This window comes from Littorina saxatilis, linkage group LG15 (genome assembly GCF_037325665.1).
Source record: "Littorina saxatilis isolate snail1 linkage group LG15, US_GU_Lsax_2.0, whole genome shotgun sequence".
Lineage (NCBI taxonomy): Eukaryota > Metazoa > Mollusca > Gastropoda > Littorinimorpha > Littorinidae > Littorina > Littorina saxatilis.
This window is the reverse complement of record NC_090259.1, coordinates 12,115,103-12,136,841: the sequence shown is the minus strand read 5'-3', so window position 1 is coordinate 12,136,841 and position 21,739 is coordinate 12,115,103. Positions and strand designations below refer to the sequence as shown.

Below are 21,739 nucleotides of genomic sequence, written 5' to 3'. Positions count from 1 at the left end.
AAATACAGGTTAGTTAAAGTATCAACGACAAGCCCAATGTCTATAATTAACTTTATGAAGAATTAGACATCAACGTGGAAGCAGTAATGTCAAAGTTGAAAAGACGCTTGCTCTTGTCCGAAAAACTAATACTATACCATCTCATAAAGCAATCAGTTGTTGTTGTTGTTGTTGTTGTTGTTGTTGTTGTTGTTGTTGTTGTTGTTGTTGTTGTTGTTGTTGTTGTGAAGCGATATTAATTCAACAACAACATTCCCATAAAACGTATATACTTTTATGTACTTTGAAAATCTTACCATTTAACCTTGTTGTTGTTGTTGTTGTTGTTGTTGTTGTTGTTGTCGTTGTCGTTGTTGTTTTTGTTGTTGTTGTTGTTGCTGTGTTGTTGTTGTTGTCGTTGCTTCTGTGTTGTTGTTGTTGTTGTTGTTGTTGTTGTTTTGTTGTTGTTTTGTTGTTGTTGTTGTTGTTGTTGTTGTTTTGTTGTTGTTTTGTTGTTGTTGTTGTTGTTGTTGTTGTTGTTGTTGTTGTTGTTGTTGTTGTTGTTATTATTGTTTTGTTGTGGTTTTGTTGTTGTTGTTGTTGTTTTGCTGTCGTTGTTTTGTTGTTGTTTTGTTGTTGTTGTTTTGTTGTTGTTGTTGTTGTTGTTGTTGTTGTTTTGTTGTTGTTGTTGTTGTTGTTGTTGTTGTTGTTGTTTTGTTGGATTTTGTTGTTGTTTTGTTGTTGTTGTTGTTGTTGTTGTTGTTGTTGTTGTTGTTGTTGTTGTTGTTGTTGTTGTTGTTGTTGTTGTTGTTGTGAAGCGATATTAATTCAACAACAACATTCCCATAAAACGTATATACTTTTATGTACTTTGAAAATCTTACCATTTAACCTTCATTTTGTATCTGAATGTTGACTAGTTCATCTTCTTCGCTGACTCCATGACACAGGCAAAAGGATGAGATAATGATGGTACCTTTCCGTTTACAAATAACTGTATCGTCAAGATGAAGGTTAACAAACGTTCGAGACTAAAGGTGGCAGCTTTGGAGAGGACCCTGTACAGGACAGGTCGAACAGCTCATGCGCTGAAAACTATCTATTGGCAGATGAAAATGTACTGATGTTGTACATTTCGATTTAGGGGGCCTCAACGGCTCCAGTCATTTTATTAGTATTTTCATTGTCATTCTTTGATTATTGCATTATAAGAACAATCGAGTCTCTTTGTCAAAGTGGAAAGCTAGCAGCAACAAGAGTCGCGCTTTACCCATGTGAGTGCGGGTTTATTGCCTGGTGTAATCAGACGTCTGAACGTCTGTCAGAATGACGCGGATCGTTAACGTGTTTCAGCGATGGAATGGGGGGGGGGGGGGGTCAAGTAATTGCAGTGTGTAGTTTAACAGCTATGCGTTGCAAATCAGCATCATGCTTATTCGTGGGTTTAGATTGTCTAGTGTGTGCTTTGCCTTTAAAGAAACAAAACAAACTATCCGAAGCCAAGTTCCTCCTTATTTTTGTTTCGCGTGTGTTTTGTTTGGCTACCTTGAAGACGGGTAGATCGAGGTTCCAGTTAAAGATACGTTTTATACTTTGCTAAAAGTTCCATATATTACATATTGCATAGCTGTTAAACTACACACTGCAATTACTTGACCCCCCCCCGTTCTGTTCGGACACTCACTACCACTGCCCTTACAAAATAGCTGGACCACTGACACTGACCAATAAAAGCAGAAAACCTGAAGAGGCTAGCTAGATTCTGCTTGCCATTGGACCTACGATCAACAATGGCACTGTAAGACTCAGAACAATATTTAGCTGTTTTTGATGTCGATTTTGCTTTTTTGTTGTTTTGTTTCGTTGTTTGCTTAGTTCTTCTGCAGAATATCATTTTCAACGTCAACGAAAACTAGGCGCCAGTGAGCTGTCAAAAGCTGCGTTGAAACCCAAAGAGCTTCATGGCTGCTTTATCTCGTTTGGTATTGATTCAATACTGCGGGAGGTAGTTTGTGCGTTTTAGCCGTACTGGTGCCTGTTCAGAAAAAGTGAAAGAATGAGGATGACTCAGAGAGAAGAAAACAAATATAAACTGTCTTTTGGGTGCTCTGTGTGTGTGTGTGTGTGTGTGTGTGTGTGTGTGTGTGTGTGTGTGTGTGTGTGTGTGTGTGTGTGTGTGTGTGTGTATATATATACTAGATGATTACCCGCTTCGCCGGGTACCGGCTTCGCCGGGATGATCGCGAGACGGAGTATGAATACACGGCTTCGCCGGGAAGAAGTAGAGCCGGGTGAGTTGCGCACCGTACGCCGGCTTCGCCGGGTACCCGCGATTGACGCCACACGAAGGAAGGGAGATAAACGCGCAAAACACTGCAGAAGATAAGGAAGAGTTACTGGGAATAGATGTACAGCGGGAATATCAAAGGGACTCACTCGCCAGAGGCTCGTGAGTCCCTTGATATTCATCCGGTGGGTCTTGACTGAAATACAAGCCATATAAAAAAACCATTCGTGTTGTAACCTATACATATATATATATATGTGTGTGTGTGTGTGTGTGTGTGTGTGTTTGTATGTATCCCTCTGTTTGTCTGTGTGTGTGTATGTATGTGTGTGCGTGTGTGTGTGTGTGTGTGTGTGTGTGTGTGTGTGTGTGTGTGTGTGTGTGTGTGTGTGTGTGTGTGTGTGTGACTGTGTCTGTGATTGTGTCTGTGATTGTGATTGTGACTGTAACTCTTATTTGCCGTGTTGTAAGCCGGATGTGTGTCTGCGCGTGCGCGCGTAAAAATGGCATGACAGTAATTGACATTTTAAAAAGTTCAAATGTCGTCTTTGAAAACATTTATCGATACTGTACTACTAGTGGAATATACTAAGGATTTCCTGTCAGCATATAGCTTCAACTACGGCGGGGAACGACACACACACACGCACACGTACACGCACACGTATGCACACGCACACGCACACGCACACACACACACACACAATATACACACACACACACACACACTACACACACACACACACACACATTAAAACAAATTACATATTAATCGTATTCGTATTCACACACTCACACACACACACACACACACACACACACACACACACACACACACACACACATACACACACACACACACACACACACACACACACACACACACACACACACACACACACACACACACACACACACGCACACGTATACGACTTATTTCTCGCACACAAATCTTTTTTGTAACATTCCGACACATTTTGAAGAATGCAAAAAACGATTTTATGACAAATCTACCTATCGTGTCGTGGTACCGTACCGCCTTAAAAGATGATTGCAATCAATCTATCACCATCTTTGCCCAAGTGACTTATAAAACTGTCATAACCATTTACAAAAAAAGAATTACCATTCATTACAGGAAAACTTTAAAGGAGAGAAACATTCAGTCACTCTCATAAGCAGGGGTGAGTTTGCACAGGTGGTCTTACACACTCAGTTTTTAGACTTATCACACACAGTTAAAAGTAATTCATCTACGAGTAGTCACACACTTAGCTCAGTTCGTTAAAGGAACACTCCTCGTGAAAAAAAAGGTCTGCTGATCGTCTGAGATCTGGCCAGACGTTTACTTGGATCAAGACCATTTCCCTCCACTTGGTCACATGCCAACAATCAACAGCCTGTGTACTCCCTATGCACAGGGGCATTTTGTATTGAATGAATGTTGTGTAACTAGTGGCTTTAAAAAAAACAAATTCAACTCACCGCGTCAAACAGTCAGGACGGTGGCATTTTGTATTGAATGAATGTTGTGTAACTAGTGGCTTTAAAAAAACCAAATTCAACTCACCGCGTCAAACAGTCAGGACGGTGGCATTTTGTATTGAATGAATGTTGTGTAACTAGTGGCTTTAAAAAAAACAAATTCAACTCACCGCGTCAAACAGTCAGGACGGTGGCATTTTGTATTGAATGAATGTTGTGTAACTAGTGGCTTTAAAAAAACCAAATTCAACTCACCGCGTCAAACAGTCAGGACGGTGGCATTTTGTATTGAATGAATGTTGTGTAACTAGTGGCTTTAAAAAAAACAAATTCAACTCACCGCGTCAAACAGTCAGGACGGTGGCATTTTGTATTGAATGAATGTTGTGTAACTAGTGGCTTTAAAAAAACCAAATTCAACTCACCGCGTCAAACAGTCAGGACGGTGGCCTTACTCCATGTTAAAACCTAGCCATACCTGCATGAGGCCACAAAAAAAATAGGTGTGGTTAAGGTAACATAGCCACAAAAAATAGGGTAGGAAGGTAGGCAATCATTTTTGTTTTCTTTTTACTTTTTTTTCTAATGTGTACAAATTAAACCTACTTGACAGGGAAATAAGTGTGCGACTCGAGCGCTTTCGCTTTCATTGCGTTTTCTGCACTCGGTTTTTTTAAATTTTTTTTAAATTTTTTTTTTTACAAATGTAATAAAAAGTTATAGGGTCGGCCCCTAAAAATAGGGTAGGTCGGGTTACCGTAACCACACCTATTTTTTTTTAGGCCTGAGACGGTAAGCCCAACTGATTTTAGTACAGGGTGACCCAAAAAAACGAGTACCCAAACAAAACGTCATAAATTGAACAAAAATAAAGCAATCTTCTTCAAATTTATTTACACACACAAGTAGCCTCTGCATAATTTGCACAAAAAAATGTAGCGTTCTAGCTTGTCTTTCAGGAAAGTTATGCTCATTCTACAGAACATGCTCCAAATGGCCTCCGCGTCGATTCAGGCAAACTTGAACTCGCCGCGCAAAGTTATCAATCACCCGCACACACTCCTGTTGCGAGATTCCGCGAATGGTTGTTGTGATGGCTCACTTGAGTTCTGCGATTGTCTGTGGGTTGTTCCTGTAGACGTTGTCTTTCAGGAACCCCCAAAGATAGAAATCTGGGGGATTTAAATCCGGGGGAGGCCATTTGGAGCATGTTCTGTAGAATGAGCATAACTTTCCTGAAAGACAAGCTAGAACGCTAACATTTTTGTTGAAATCATGCAGAGGCTACTTGTGTGTGTAAATAAATTTTATGAAGATTGCTTTATTTTTGTTCAATTTATGACGTTTTGTTTGGGTACTCTTTTTTGGGGGGTCACCCTGTATGTAGCCAAGCGGAGGGGTGGTCTTTTCCCATGTCAACTCCTAGCCAGATCTGGGACGGTTAGCCGAACTTGGAGTTTTCACGAAAAGGAGTGTGCCTGTGACACCCAGTCTTTTTTTTTTTTTTTTTTTTTTAACACCCAGTCTTACATAGAGAACACTGCATGGCTTGCTGTGTCGTACCAGATTTACACGAGTTTTTTTTTTTTTTGTTATCCTACATACTGTACTTACGTGTATTTTACAGAAAATGTCCTGCATTCGAGGCAGCTAAATTGAAGACGCTTGTTTTGGAACCTCGATCTCTTCTAAAGCCTCGTGCAATCTATTACGTCAAAGTAAAGAAACGTCACTCTGAAAGTGTGGCGTGACGTGTTAGTTCTAAAAAATTCATCGAGGGTATTTAGCGAGCGCAATTTTTTCTTCTTCTATTAATGACGTTTGTCTCGGTGACTTTGGCATCATAAGCAGTGGAAAAACAGGTCCCTGCCAAACTTGCTTGACATGACCTCATTTACATGATAATTATACACACGTGTGATTTGAACGATTATTATCTCACGAGTGTCTCTCTCACGTATGTAGGATACATTATGATACCATCTTCTTTGTGTGATGGTTCAGTTCAATCACCACATATCTGTCGGGGTCCTGATTTGGCCTAAATGGTCCGCTGGACTCAAAAAGCAAAAAGCAACAGTTAACATATCTGTCGCAGCGTTTACATGTCAATTAATAGGAACATCCTTTCACTTCCACACATACTAAACATCTACACCCCGGATGTTTTTTCTGCAGATTTAGAAGTTGTTATACATTAATGTTGTAGATAACACTACTGTCAATCTGTAAAATGAAGTAATTCTGAGAAGAAAAAAATCCCACTCTGCGCAAGCACAGACAGACATTTGATGTTTGGTGTATGTTTAAGTGGAAGGATACTCTTACCTATATGTGACCCTCCACCACGAAATGAGTCGCATGTCACCTCGCGCGGTTCTGCGCTAGGCTTAATATAAGTCCGGGGAGTGTCTGGTAACAGTGTGAGGGTCACCATAGTCACAGGCTTGTAACTAAACAGTTTTCGCTCTTTTCTAAAACGGTTTTCACCACTGGATAGAGCATAAAAACCTACATAGGAAAATGTAAAAATATGAAAATCATGCAAAGGTGACATGCGACTCATTTCGAGGTGGAGGGTCACATATACAAGTTTGGACAAAGTATAGCTTACACGGGAAGAACAATACAGGGGAACCTGTCTATATAACGACCATCCAAGGGACCTACCAGAAGTGGTCGCTTTGGAAAAGTGAGTTATATAGACACACGAGTCACGGTGGAATCGTTTTGGGCGGTCGTTGTTGACAGGTGGTCGTTATCGAGAGGTGGTCGCCAGAGCAGGTTCGACTGTACTTGATTCAACCATTACCCACTTTTGATTCTACTGTTTGGGAACAGCTGATAGTTTTCCTTTTGAATTTCGTTTGTAGACGCATAACCTTCAACAGCCAACGGGATTCAACGTGCAGTAAATTGTGCAGAAGTGTCCAAGCTTCAAGAAATAGAACATTTCACGTTCAAACATTGGGGATCACCAACGCAAAAAAAACCCACAACTACATCTATTACCATCATCGAACTCAACTTTATGTGGCAGCTGTTGTAGACTCATTACATTACAAAGGCAACTCAATTCGACGCTCCTAGCATCTTACCGAATATTTCAATCTTCAAAATTAAAATGACATTCAACATTGAAGTCACTATGAACACGGACCTAGAAATCTCAACAGCGGCTAGTGGCCAACACAATATGACATGGCAGCCGAATGCATATCAGATACCAACGCCATTATTCGACCTCAACTCTCATCCTCTGATGCAAGCCAGGCTCTGGATGCAGCGTGTTTTCCTTCTTTTCATCATCGTCCTGGGATTGTTCGGGAACAGCATGATCATAGTCATCGTCCGTCGACTGAAAGCCACCAAGAGCACCATGGACCGCTACCTGACGATGGTGGCTGTATCGGACACGGTGTTTCTACTGACCGGTCCCTTCGTGACGTGGAGCGACGTGGTGATTGGATACTCACTGAAGGACAGCTACGTCTGGTCGTGCAAGCTTATCGCGTGGTTGTTCAACACTGCGGGGACAGTGTCTGCCTGGTCTTTGGTTGCTATGACGACTCAAAGAGTTGTGTCTGTGGTGCTGCCTCATCGTGTCAACGTTCTGTGTACCGGCAGAAGGTCTTGGCAGATCATTGCAAGCATCGTCGTGATTGCCTCCCTTTTCCACGCTCACATGCTGTACGGTATGGGCCTGATGACGTCAAGGGACGCAATCCAAACAACGTGCACGATTGTCTACCCTGACTATGCGCGTTTCGTCTTAGACATCTGGATCTACCTAGACATTTGCACTTTCTCTTTTCTCCCTTTCGTTTGCCTGATAGTCGGAAACACCGTTTTGGTCTACAAGCTTCGCATGTCTCTCAGAGAGTCCAGTCTTCAGTTGGGAACAGGGAGCACCAAGCAAGCAAACCGATCCAGCGAAGCCTTTTCCATATCGATCACAGTCATCGTAGTGTCCATGTCTTTCATCGTGCTAACTCTGCCTGTGGTTGTGAACAACACGATGTCTGTCTTATACCGCATGGCGGGACCCGCAGACGTACCAGACGTCGATGAGTACGCTATGAGCTACTTTCGTCAGAACCTTTTCCTCAGTATCGGGTACCTGAATTACGCCTTGAACTTTTATCTGTATTGCCTCACAGGGGCTAGGTTTAGGAACGAATTTTTGAAAATGATTTTGGTTAGGAGGTAGGTCTGGCACTGTGAACAGCACGTAAACAACTTCCTTGATCTCTAAATAGGCGAGCGGACACTACACAAAATACACATCGGAGCACGTCATTTGTTTGTTTGTTTTCTTACTGTGTAGTCTAGATCGCTTGGCTCAGTGGCACTGTTTTAACTGGTGCACTACTTCTAAAGCCACACTCCAGAGTTATATCTGAAGTTCATCTATACACTTCTGGCAATATGTGTATGTATGCGTGGTACCATGACGGTCTGGAAAGCGCCAATGTCCTAGTACCTCCGTCTTTAGCTCTCCTGGTTAACTCGTTATTCCAGTTTCCTTCTGGTAGATTTGCTGACCAGGACAGACGGGCATCGTCTGCCCTGGTGTGTTTCTCCGGGGTGTCCTTCCCCCGTAGCTAGAGCTTTTTTGGTGGCTCTTAATCGCCATGATGAGTCTAGTATTGGACATGTAAGGCATTTTCTAGAAGTAGTCTACCTCGTCCTGGTAGGAGATCGCCAGTTGGTTCGGGACTGCTATTGGTAGCTCAACTATTTGCAGCTAATATCTATGTTTAAAGGCCGTTCACCATCCCACACCTGAGACCCACTGGGTTGAGGATGGTCGACCCGCTACTGAATTGGACTTTTCCCAGATCGTTACTCTTCAAAAGTTAAGGACCGGCCAGTTGAGCAGCTTGTCCACTGTATGCGGCCAGGGCTCTGTTGTAGCACATGCACCACGAGTTGTTTGTTTTCCTGGCATGATTTGCGCCAATTTCATAGGATTTTAAAAAAAACACCTCCTTTCTCCCTAAAATATCACCTGTCCATGTGTTTAACCTACGTATTTCCAGTCTTAATCTTCTGTCTGACGACTGGAACCCATCGCATAAAGCCACCAGATATTCACAATATTCCCAATTGGTCAGACAGAACGTTGCCTTAGTGACACAGGTGTGTTCTCTGCATTCTGAGATCGTGGATGTAGCGTACGTGACCACCATCAAAATCACTCGAAGAAAAAAGTGTATGATAGGAATTTAGAAAAAAACATATCCCCCAAGTGCGTCACTGCGCGTTGACGTAACATAAGTCTTTGAGGCGTGATCTGTTTGTACGTCTTTCGTCCCATAAACAAAAAGTATATGGTCCGCTGGGGAACCTGAGAGCAAAGTAAATGTAAACTGCCCCTCTTTAGAAAGTATGCTTACAAGAACAGGCGCTAAACAGGTCTGGTCGGCTGGATTGTAACACCTGCAAGAATACATGCTTTCAATGTCAGTATTTGACAGCGTGATTCCGGAATTGTGCTGCGCTTTATACGCATGTCAGAAATGCCCGCCATTTCCGGAATTATGCTGCGTCCGCAACCATGAAGCAAGCCAACGAACTTGGGAGTAATTTCGCGACATTGTGTTGATCGTGGTGAAGTGAAATATGCATTTTGTTCAATATTTGTCCATTCTGACGGGTTGAAGTGTCTTGGTCTTCTGACACAAGAACGAACTGACGGTGACTGCTTCTTTCGTTGGAAAGCATCTTGTTCTAGATTCGCGCAGTTCATTATTCGGAATTTCCTTTACTGAAAATTTCGATAACGCACAGCGAAATTCAAGAATAAGGTATACCAAAAATACACACGGAAAATTAATCCTTGGCAGCCGCATTCACTTGATGCGTTTATCAATTCACTTCATGTTAAAATTGTACAACTGTGGTTCCTTGTGTGTTGACGTGTGTGTGTGATATATTTTGCCTAGTTGGCTTGTGCGTGTTGTAGAGACTCCGATGTCTTGAGTGTTTCTTCAACTCATAGCTTTCCCCGTCAAGTGTCCATGTGCATATACTTTTGTTTGAGACAGCATTGCCCTTTTTGTTTGTGAAATGATACCACAGTGAGTTTTCAAAATAAATCGAACACTTTTCATTTCCTTGCATTTTATTTCATGTTATCCACACAAAGCCGGCGAGGCATTTTCACCAACAACACAGAACATGACTAATACATACGGCTCTCAAATCAATGTACGTGTAAAGAAGCAATCTTTGTTTGATAGAAATCACAAAACCGAGAGACTGCTAACGTTCCCAAATCCAGATTAAAAAATTTTTTTTAAAAATTAAAAATTTAAATTTAAAAAAACACACACAACAAAACAAGAAAGGTTTGTTATTACAAAGTTTGATAATTGACAAAATCAGATATACACAAGTACTTTATAGTTGACAGATAGACAACGAAATATGAATAAAAGGAATTTAAAAAAAATTGCTCAGAATGCTTTGGATGCAATATCTGGTAAGGGTCCTCTCTATTATAAGTTATTTCTAATATGCTGACTGTTAGCAAATGATAACAGACATGACGAGAAAATGGATATTATTTTTGAAACCTGGTTTTTATCATCTGCTAACAGTCAGCATATTAGAAATACAGATTTTATTACCGTCTACCTGTGCTGCGACTTCTGTCTTGTGTGTGGCGCACGTTATATGTCAAAGCAGCACCGCCCTGATATGGCCCTTCGTGGTCGGCTGGGCGTGAAGCAAACAAACAAACAAACCGTCTATTTCGACCAAAACAAATGTTCATGCGACCCCTCGAATTGGACAGAACTGCCGCAATGGGAACTGGATCGCTCCTATCTGATTATCCCTGTCAGTTAAATCATTCTCATGACCTGGGTCAGCCAATCACTCACCTGACGTGATGAATATTAACAGGGGAAATGCGTTCACACAATAATCTCACAAGATAAACCAGGTTTAAACATGCATTTCAGTCGCTTTGATTGTTCTTGTCCAACAGAGAGCGACAGATTTAGAATCGACGCCAGACAGAAAGGAAATGACGTACAGATATATATATTTGACGTAACAACTGAGTAACGCCCTTTCACCTTATTCTTCAGAACGTTGACAATGACAAGTGAGCGGGTCTGCATTGCACACTCAGAGGGTGGGTTGTGCCTTGCCGTTATAAAGCACCCACGACAAAACTGGCTTTCCGGTATTTTTTAGAGAAAGAATGTATTATCTGACAGCATTTGAAAAGTCATTCTTTAGAATACATCACTCTGATATTGTTAATTCACATTTTACTCTGTCTTCTTTATTTTTGAGTGTGATAAACACACAAGGTCACGGCCAGACTGTTATAACATTTAGCGGGTCACCTAGAATCAGTCCTGATTGGTTAAAAAGTTGTATGGTGCACTCGATTGGTAATATATATAACAAAATCTAGGATAAGAAAAGCCAAACAAAGAATTTCAGGTGGTCGCCTACATTTTCGACCTGTTCCCAGGCCTTCCTCAGGGGCTTGTTTATAAAGCAAAAGCAAACAAAAATGTATTGTTCAGAGACCATCTCCTTGTAGCGGTCATAGACGGACTCTGGTGTTCACACAAGTCCACTGGGGTTCCAAGGGTTCTGGCGTGAAGTGTTCATTCTCCACACAATGTCGTAAGGGTAAGGGACGTCCGGTTTGGATACCGTGTCCAGCTTCATCATCTGAACAGAAACAAAAAATAAAGTTGTGGGTATATTGCTTGCTGATCGGTATTTTTGTCGTGTTCTCATTTTCATTACTTTATTGTCCTATCGTAGGGAAGTTCGGGTCGCTTCCACCCAGTGGAAAGCTAGCAGCAACAGGGTCGCGCTTCCCAGGTGTGTGCGTGTTTAGACTTAATCTGCCGACTGCACTTAAGGCAGAATGATCGATGTTTTTGTACGTGCCACAGTGGTGACACGGGGGTGGCACATGGATACAGTCTCTGAGTCATAAAGTTGACCCATTTCCGTCCCGGTTGGGAGTCGAACCCGAGACCCTCGGATCAGAAGTCTAGTGCTCTACCAACTGCACTGTGCTACCGGGCCCCCGTATAGCCATATTTTTCTTCGATGTTTATAACATCATTCCCTCATTGTCAATAAGAAGCGACCATTTCAGTGTTTCTTTGTCCGGAGGTCCTGCAGCTTATACCAACCGATGTAAAAGTTAATCTGTTCTCACCTCTGTTATTGTCGACCATGAGGTAACTCCAGCACAACAATACATGTGAATTACTTGCATGTCCTTGTCTTTAGAGCAATACATACTACAAAAAACCGGCACGGTTGGCCTAGTGGTAAGGCGTCCGCCCCGTGATCGGGAGGTCGTGGGTTCGAACCCCGGCCGGGTCATACATACCTAAGACTTTAAAATTGGCAATCTAGTGGCTGCTCCGCCTGGCGTCTGGCATTATGGGGTTAGTGCTAGGACTGGTTGGTCCGGTGTCAGAATAATGTGACTGGGTGAGACATGAAGCCTGTGCTGCGACTTCTGTCTTGTGTGTGGCGCACGTTATATGTCAAAGCAGCACCGCCCTGATATGGCCCTTCGTGGTCGGCTGGGCGTTAAGCAAACAAACAAACTACCAAAAACGTCATCAACGTTACTGTCCGTGCGTACTTTATAATAACATATATCTATGTTAAACAATATAGAAAAGCTCTTTCTTATCACATGCACCGGTCATCATTTTAAATGCCATGACCCCCAGAGCTGTTGCTTTAAAATTAAACGGAATAAAATAAAGACAGAAAATCACTCCAAAATGCATCTCAAACACACCAATTAACATAATGCAAACAATGTATACAGTCACCTCCTCCTCGGTGAGTGTCCAACCATTAGCAGCGCCCATGTTGTCATCCAGTTGGTTCAGCTTGTTGGCTCCGATGATGACGGAAGACACTACAGGTTTCTGCAGCAACCACCGTATTGAGACCTGGGCCATTGTCTTCCCTGCAAACAAAGCACAAGATGGCCATGATGAGGAAAGACCCCACAGGTGTATGTGGCAACCAGAAATCTGTAGGTATGCTGCCTGAAATTAGGCTAACTACACCCGACTGTTCGGGCAGAAAATGTAATGACTGCGGGATTGCTCGAAGAAGGACAATTGACAAATTCCGACAATAACTCCGTCGCGTGTGTATGGGTGGTGGGTGATCTTTTCTTGCAAAACCGCCGACAAACAAAGGATGGAAAAATCACTAGCGAGAGGTCTGTCGGAAACATGTGCTCAGGTTTGTCGTAGGTCTTGCAAGAAAAGGTCACTCTTCCACTGCACCTACAAACCCGAAGGAGTTATTTCCCTAAATCGTCCATTGTCATCCGACCCCTGTCCGAACACCCATCGTACCCCGATCCCCCCTCACCTTCCTCCCTCCTCCTAGGCCCCCTCCCTCATGTTCACTTTGACAACATACCTCTATCACAAAACAAGAAAGGTAAGTTGTTCGAACGTAGTTATTGACACAATTACGTTACAATCACAAATATATTGACCCAACGGTCTTTTAAGTGAACAGACAAACAAATATTCACAAAAAACTTATCTTGATGGAATCAGTTTTCGCCCACTCGCCAGGAAGCCAAGCGAATGAATGATTGTATGACGAAATGAATGACGTAGAAAGAATGACGTCAGCGTCGAAAGAATACAAAATAAGTATAAGATTCCATCAGGATAAGTTTGTTGTGAATATTTGTTTGTCTGTTCACTTTAAAGACCGTTGGGTCAATATAGTTGTGACTGTAACGTAGGGGAAGGGCTCCTAATATGGACCACTTTGTGTTTCATGCTGATAACTAGTTGGTTTTCTTGCGAAGAAGTTTCATTTTGTGTTCGATAGTCCTTCTCTCTTAGGTTAACCCGTTAGGCCTAATTAGAGTGAAATAGCTTTGATAGACATTCAGCAAAAATTAAATACAGAAAACCCCACAAAGGGTCCATTTTAGGAGCCTGGGCGCCTAATATGAACCAGTGAAGCGGCCTTCACGAATCACTGTAAAAAGCCCCCTATACTTCAAAATAACATGATACAACTTAGTGTACAAGTTAGACTTATTCAAATATGCTTTAGATTGATCTGTTTCGGGTTGATGAGAGCATTATTTGAAGCACACCAGGAAACTAAAGAAGCTTATCAAAAACAGAGTGAAAATAAGTGAAATTATCAACTTCCACGAAAAGTAGACTTTTTGTTAAAACAAATTTAAATATCGAGGGCTAGTTAAAGATTATTTCCAGCAAGCTCCTTCGATTTGTTGAAGGTGGTCCATATTAGGGGACTCGCACATACTTTGAGATTTTGCTATTTTTTTTGTTTGCAGCAGAAACTCGGGGTCAACACTGCTAAAATGTAACAAATACGGTTTTAGCTGTCATATATAGCAATTTTTGTGTGATTAAAGCTTTGGCTGTGGACAGAAACGAGTCTGTTTTAGGCGGCAAATTTAGAGTGAACGCCGCCAAAAGTAAAAAAAAAGAGAAAAAGCCTAACGTTTTTGAGATTTCTGTTTCTGCAACTATTTTGACATGTGCAAGTTATCCAGAGAGGGTGAATACAGCGAAAAAACCTTTTATGAGCGCTCTAGCGCCGTTAGTTTGTCAGAACACAAGGTGGTCCATATTAGGAGCCGGTCCATATTAGGAGCCCTTCCCCTAATAGTGTCAATAACAACGTTCCAACAACTTACCGTTCTTGTTTTTTGAATCTGAATTTTGGAACGTTGGCAGTCTCTTTGTTTTTGGATTTGTTTATTTGTGACCCTCCACCACGAAATAAGTCGCATGTCATCTCGCGCTGTTCTGCGCTAGGCTTAATATAAGTCCGGGGAGTGTCTGGGAACAGTGTGAGGGTTACCTTAGTCACAGGCTTATAACTCAAACAGTTTTCGCTCTTTTCTAAAATGGTTTTCACCACTGGATAGAGCATAAAAAACTCTTTAAGAAAATGTACAAATATGAAAATCATGCAAAGGTGACATGCGACTCGTTTCGTGCTGGAGGGTCACATTTTAATATACCTCTAGCCTCAGCGATTTCTCTCAGTGCGTCCAGGATGGCCCAGTTTCTTTCAGTGTCCAGCTTGGACCATTGAGGATGGGAATTAGGCATCTTCTTGTCTGGGTCTTCGGCACAGAAGGCAAGTCGCCCTTCTGTCGGGCGTTGGCCTTTTTGAAATTTTCCTGTCAGAAATCCGCTGCAAAGTATACAACATGATAACATTGTATCAGAATGAAGACACATGGATCATAAATTACAATTGTGCACCACACAAAAAAAAGACTTTTAGTTTTTAGTTTATTTGTCAAAATCTTACCGACAATATTAAAACATAACAAATGATGGTCGGAAATAACTCTGTCGGTATGTTTCTAGCGTGTTAAAGAGTTGTATCCCTTGAAGGATAGGCAAGCTGTGCTTCATGTTCTGTAGTGGGAATAATCAGTGCAGGCGTGCCCTTGGCATAACAGTAAATAACGATTTCCTATCTGAAAAATCCGTGTTTTTCTCTTTCGGAGATCAATAATCCTTGCAGCGTCAACGACGGGCAATTCCTGCTGATATATATAAAGTTTAGTTTTGTATTGCCCTGAAGATGCCCCCCGTGGCGGCGAAAATTCGGCATAATCAAAACCTATATAAAGCTTAGCTGGTCTCACATTCAGGTACCACAACTCTTCCACAGTCGTACAGTAATTTATGGAATTCACAAATTAATTGAAAAACAAAAACACGAAGGTAGAAATAAGATATTTGTGAAGAAAGAGTGTATACCCCAGTTCACTACTAAAATGATTGAAAGGAATAAGACAAGGCGAAAACAAGAAACAGAAAAAAAAATCAGGTGTTTTGAGAATATACGACTTAGCAACCACAAAGTTGTCATTTGAAAATTGGGGTTTACAATGAAATGGGTCCTACGATAATAGACAAAGTCCAGAATTCATTCTGTCGCGTGTGTATGGGTTGTGTAAGAGTTGTGTCTCTTGAAAACATTGAGACATACCTTACGAGGTAACATTATAGACCAATCACTTGCGAGCGGCGTCTCTCCACACGTGCTCGGTTGCCAAGAGCAACAACTCTTTCATAACCCCTATGACCCTGACCCGAGTTATATCCGATCATCGTCTATTCTTATCCCTACAAGAACTCACGCTTTGTTCTCAGTTGCCAAGAGCAACAACTCTTCATAACCCCTATGACCCTGACCCGAATTATATCCGAACATCGTCTATTCTTATCCCTACACGAACTCACGCTTTGTGCTCGGTTGCCAAGAGCAACAACTCTTTCATAACCCCTATGACCCTGACCCGAGTTATATCCGATCATCGTCTATTCTTATCCCTACAAGAACTCACGCTTTGTTCTCAGTTGCCAAGAGCAACAACTCTTCATAACCCCTATGACCCTGACCCGAATTATATCCGAACATCGTCTATTCTTATCCCTACAAGAACTCACGCTTTGAGTGGACTGAAGGGCAGCACCCCGACACCATTCAGCTTGCAGACCTGGAAGGGCTCCAGTTCCGAGGATCTCTCCAATACGCTGTACTGTTGCTGTGGGAGAAAAAAATGTCGTGTCTCAAATGTGACCTTGTCTGATTCACAAAATGAGCAGGCTATAGTCTAATTGATAAAAAGGAATGTCAACATGCTACTGAATTTGTTAAATAGGCATCGTTTTGTTTGGATTGGGAAATGGTTGTCCAAATTAACGAATAAGGCGGATTCATTTGTCAATGATTCATTAATGTGTATGTCTTTTTATTTGGCAAGTGGGCAATCAAATGAATGTGAGAAGAAAGGGAACAAAAAAAGAACATCAGAAAAAAACGAAAAAAACACCACTATACCTGCAAAGAAATAAACGGAATAAGGTTCAATTCTTTGGAAAGGTCCACTATTTTCTGCAGCTGCCAGCCTGTGAGGTTACTGGCACCTAGGTACCTGACCTTGCCGCTTCTAACAAGGTCATTCAAGGTCATCAGCGTCTCTTCAAGAGGTGTGCCCGAATCCCACATATGAATCTGAAGCAAGAAGCAACATATTTATTTACTTTTATTTATTTACCTTTACTTTCTTTATAGAACAAAACATCAAACAAATACAAACAAATACAAACAAACAAATTCTCCAAAAACAAAAACGAAATAAAAAAAAAACGTGTTCACGTCAGTAGTGGTACGCGTAGCTTATACGATACTGACGCGTACTGTACAATTTTGTTTTAAAAAAAACTTGCCTAAAAGGCTAACAATCTGGAATGAACTGGGGTGGGGGGGATAAAAATGACCTGCAGAAGATCGACGTAGTCGGTTTGAAGTCGTCTCAAGCTGTCCTCGATGGATTTAGTCAGATGACGTCGACTCAATCCTACGTCGTTGGGGTTAGAAACATCCATGTGGATTCTGGCTTTCGTCGCGATGACAAATCGATCTCTCTCCTGACTGCAACAAACCGCAAGGCAGAGAGTCCTGACATTTTAATATTGAAGCAACAACACCCAACTGAGCCATACCTGTAACGTAAATTGCAGCATTAGGGTGTACTAAAACAATAAGATAACGACCATTAAAAAACCACAATCAATACGACTTGTGTAACAACTCATATTTCAAGACCAATTCAGTTTAGTTGCTGTCTTGAAGATCTCCAACGTGCAACACAGACGACAGCCCTTGTGGAACAGGCACGCAGACCCAAGAACATGTCCGCCAGACATGCCCAACCTTTACAATGCCCCCCCAAAAAAATAGTCTGTTTACGGTAACCCGACCGACCCTATTTTTTTCGCGCGACCCTAGACTCTTGTTTGGGCATTTGGAAAATAAAAAGGAAAAAAAAATCTTGGGTTTTTTTGCAAAATAACGTAAAAATATGGTTTTTGGAGAAAAAAAAATGCCCGACCTACCGACCCTATTTTTTTGGCCTATGTTACCGTAAACAGACCTTTTTTTTGGGGGGGGGGGCCTAATCTCTGGCAAGAGGTGGTGGACCTGAAGGAGAAACTGTGGGGCCCAGCGGAAACCTGAGGCAAACTGCAGACTTTTTTTTTTTTTTTTTTTTTTTTTTTGACCTCAGTTGCATGCAGGCTGCTTCAACCCTTCCTTGTTTTCTTCTCTCTTTTTTCTTTCCTTTTTTTTTTTTTTTTTTTTTTCTTCTTTTTTTTCTGCAGACTTCATCACATCAACAACCTTGGCACTCTAGCATGGCGACGGGAACGCAGAAGAAGAAGGGGTTTGCTCAAACACTACCACCCTCGTCTCAATTCCCCGTCTATGTTAATAAAAATAGTCAAAACTTGACTAAATGTAAAAAGAGATAGGTATAGCAGCCTTGTGATACAGATCTTACAGAAAATGTACAATAATGGTAATGAGATTGGGGAAACAACAGCTTACTGAGCCGAGTCCATTAACTGTTCATAATTACAATATTTCTGTAATACGTGTGGTTGTGCTGGCTATTCCAAAAACCTGTTGGTCGACGTACTCATGCATGCTTCGATTTTTCTATGATTCCATTTTCCAAGAACTGATACTTGCTAATTTGTACTTGATTTTATAGAACGGTAGCAGTATATCTGTTGATTTTTTTTGTTAGCCCTCTTACGATTATATGCCTCCTGGGGCAGACATCTTAACAGAATAAAACTTGCATCATAAGGGTAAAAGCGGTGTCATAGTATCAGAAGAAAGACACAAACAAGTGTCAAAATTAATTTCAATACAGGGCAAAACCCCTTTTCCCCAAGCCCCCCCCCCCCCTACACCCTCCCCCCCCCCCCCCCCCACACACACACACCCCGAGTCCCATCCCAGTTCCCTTTTTTTAAAGGTTTCCAAGCGTGTCTGTCCATAGCATTAGTAGATCTACCTCAATGTTGTAAGACGTCCTCCTTTTTTTTTCCTCCATAATTTTCCTCTGAGAAAGAACACACAATTAGTAGGTTGATGGGGCATGAAAAACCAACAACCAACCCTAGCTTTTTGGATCAAGTTCCAGAAGAAAGCGTACCGCTGTATCACATTTTCAATCTGAACAAATTGTCCCGAACACTTTCACGCCTTTACCTGGTGAGCCAGTTTCCCACGATGGTCTCGGACTTGCCCCTTCCATAGATGTTGGCGGTGTCGATAAAGTTTCCACCCCATTCCACAAATCTGTTGATCACGGCGTGACTGCCCGCTTCGTCCAGCTGTCCCGGGGTACCCAGCTGAAAGCATCAGTCGGTCAGTGACTCGGGCAATGAATAAAATATTGGTGGATTCAATGGAGAAAACATTCTTTTTGGGGGGGCAACATGATTTAAAACGAACAATGAGAGAAACCATGACGCTTGTTTCTTCTTTTTTGTATGTAGTTTTGGGGTGGTTGAATAATCGTATCATGCCAACACACCAACACGGAAACCTTCCGATATCATAGCATTATCGGTCGACTGCATTCTACACTACCCATCATACAAAAAGTAGGCAGATACATGTAGCTGCAGATCTTTGTGATGCGGCCAGTTATGTTAAAACCAAGTATATTGCCAAAATGTTCATTCATTCCATTACCGTAAGAAATAAAGAGTTTGGTTTTCATGAATCAGTGTTTGTGCTGTGGACCGGAGACCTATGCTAGGACACCCTCAAGGTGAAGGAGAAGCGAGCCTGCTTCCCTGCATTCGCTTGACTGAATGGTGAATCACGCTTCAGCGTTCTTGTTTTTTAATCTCGCCGTATTCAAAAACCAGTCAGGTTGTAGATTTTTTTGGCTGGGCTTACGTGTCTAAGTAAAAGTGTTTGTGTTTTTTTCACACATAAAAGCCTCGACATATCTTAGATGGTCCGTACGATCTCTGACACAGGAAGGATCGATACATTGTATGTTTAATTATGAAGCGCTTCAGAAAAGATTACAAGGTACAAGCTAAGGACTTACGTTGTGTTCTCCGAATGTCATGGCCCCGAGACAGATGTTTGAGACGCGTAGTCCTGACCTTCCCAGGAAATTCATGCTACACTTTTTCTCTTCCGGGATGTCCGCCATTTTGGCTGCTGTGTGAAAGGCACGAACATTGGATACATGGATACAAATGCATGTGGTGACACCTGTCTGGCTAGTTCCTGGCTAACGGACTAGCTGGCTATCTATGTGTCTATCTATCTGTCCCCCTTGCACACACACACACACACACACACACACACACACACACACACACACACACACACACACACGTGCGCGCGCATGCACACACTCTATCTGTCCCCCTTGCACACACACACACACACACACACACACACACACACACACACACACACACGTGCGCGCGCATGCACACACACACACTCACTCACAAATACACACACACACACAAATACACGACCCCACACAAACATTAACAACCCTACCATACACACTCCACAGTCGCGCACACACACACACACACACACACACACCACCACCACCACCACCACCACCACCACCCGTTACACACACTCCCCTCCTCCCCACCCCTCCCCACCCCTCCCCACCCCACCCCACCCCACCCCCGACATACACTGACACACAAGTTACACTTTCACAACGAAACTTACCAAAGGTATACGCCCGATCAGTGTGTAAGTGTCTCAGCAAAACGTAGGAACATGCAGACAATGTCCAAGGTTTTCTCATACCGGCAGAGAAACGTTGACTATGATTAGGGGGAGATTATACCTGCGCAGAGTCAGCGGCACAGACGACGCACTGCAGATTATCCCAGCCCGCTACACGTTGCGTGAAAGGAAAACAGGCCAAGTACTCGTCATAATCCCTATCGCAGCATCACCAATATGCAGTGCGTCGTCTGTGCCGCTGACTCTGCGCAGGTATATATGCTGCCCTTTAGCAGGCGAGTCAACTAGTCCCACACAGCGACAGCCAGCGAGTGATAACGCATAGCTTTATCAGTCATTGCTGTTTTCAACACAGCGTGTCAACGCTTGTTACTGGGTTATACATAGTTATGTATACTGTGTGTAACTGGTGATGTCTCCTCACCCTTGACCTAATGCTGTTTGGTCGTTATTTGAATCAGCTTGGTTTAAAATGTGTTTACAGCCACAATCCTTCCCGTAAAATCTGTTCAGCTCATCATCTCAGATATATAGAGTCAGTATATGTTGGATACGACCATCCCTCCACTTACAAACATACCACAAAATAACATCTTTGGTTGTCTATGTGTAGAGTGATAGTTAAATCAATCAGTTTCATAAAAAATAAAAAATAAAAAATCGTTAACTCCCATTTTGCACAGAACAAAATCTTGATTTGTGGTAAGTGCCCAAGTGGAGGGATGGCCTTATCTTATCTTAAATGCAAAAGTCTGGCCAGATCTATGATGGTGAGTAGAATTCTCCTCACGGGATGAAAATTACCTTCAAGCTTCGAGGTTTATAACTGGGTTAAAATGTGTGTTTTGGGCGATATCTCTCTACCGCTCAACACGGCTGAACTGCACGAAAAAGTTAACTGAGTTCCCGGCTGACCGCGAAGTCGGATTGGTTGAATTCACAAGCAAGCCTCACTTTCAATCCATTCGACTCCGTAGCTGGCTTCCCACCCGGTTGGTGACTTTCTCGGGCCCACCAGCCGTGGTATTTTAGTTTAGTTTAGTTGTTATTTGAGAAAGCTTGTTCTAAAAATGTTGCTCTCGGATGATATTCATACTTGCTTGATATATATCAATGATCAAACAAACTTGTAGAACGTGTGCGGCAGGAGCCCGAGCAGTTTACACAACCTTCTTCTTTTTCTTCTTCGTTCATGGGCTTAGACTCCCACGTTCACTTATGTTTTAAGCACGATTGGATTTTTACGTGTATGACCGTTTTTACCCCGCAATTCAGGCAGCATACGCCCATTTCAGGGGAGGCATGCTGGGTATTTTCGTGTTTCTATAACCCACCGAACTCTGACAT

General features: G+C 42.3%; 2 protein-coding genes across 3 annotated transcripts; one reads left to right on the top strand and one right to left on the bottom strand.

The window, feature by feature from the left end:
• Positions 1–7,085: 7,085 nt before the first annotated feature.
• On the top strand, positions 7,086–8,359 carry LOC138948555 (C-C chemokine receptor type 1-like). The gene is made up of 2 exons (XM_070320109.1): positions 7,086–7,867; positions 8,287–8,359. The coding sequence occupies exons 1-2, from the start codon at positions 7,086–7,088 to the stop codon at positions 8,357–8,359; spliced, it is 855 nt and encodes a 284-aa protein (XP_070176210.1).
• A 2,142-nt stretch (positions 8,360–10,501) lies between these two features.
• Positions 10,502–20,606, bottom strand: LOC138948556 (1-deoxyxylulose-5-phosphate synthase YajO-like). 2 transcript variants are annotated; one of them, XM_070320110.1, is made up of 9 exons: positions 20,372–20,606; positions 19,716–19,831; positions 18,860–19,002; positions 17,080–17,233; positions 16,640–16,813; positions 16,246–16,343; positions 14,799–14,974; positions 12,589–12,728; positions 10,502–11,452 (listed from the first exon to the last, which is right to left on the bottom strand). In XM_070320110.1, exons 1-9 carry the CDS (start codon positions 20,448–20,450, stop codon positions 11,342–11,344), a joined length of 1,191 nt encoding a protein of 396 aa, XP_070176211.1. In that variant the 5' UTR covers positions 20,451–20,606; the 3' UTR covers positions 10,502–11,341. The 2 variants fall into 2 exon arrangements, with proteins under 2 accessions (XP_070176211.1, XP_070176212.1); XM_070320111.1 differs by having other exon boundaries at positions 19,716–19,828; positions 20,372–20,605.
• Between the last annotated feature and the right edge of the window lie 1,133 nt (positions 20,607–21,739).

Excerpts from the sequence above, each read along its gene's own strand:
- LOC138948555 (XM_070320109.1), top strand. The coding sequence starts at position 7,086 with ATGATCATAGTCATCGTCCGTCGACTGAAAGCCACCAAGAGCACCATG. Across the intron at positions 7,868-8,286 it reads AACCTTTTCCTCAGTATCGG|ATTTGCTGACCAGGACAGAC; the intron begins GTACCTGAATTA and ends TCCTTCTGGTAG.
- LOC138948556 (XM_070320110.1), bottom strand. The coding sequence starts at position 20,450 with ATGAGAAAACCTTGGACATTGTCTGCATGTTCCTACGTTTTGCTGAGA. Across the intron at positions 17,234-18,859 it reads GTGGGAAACTGGCTCACCAG|TCAGGAGAGAGATCGATTTG; the intron begins GTAAAGGCGTGA and ends GGTTTGTTGCAG. Across the intron at positions 16,344-16,639 it reads TTCCGTTTATTTCTTTGCAG|CAACAGTACAGCGTATTGGA; the intron begins GTATAGTGGTGT and ends TTTCTCCCACAG.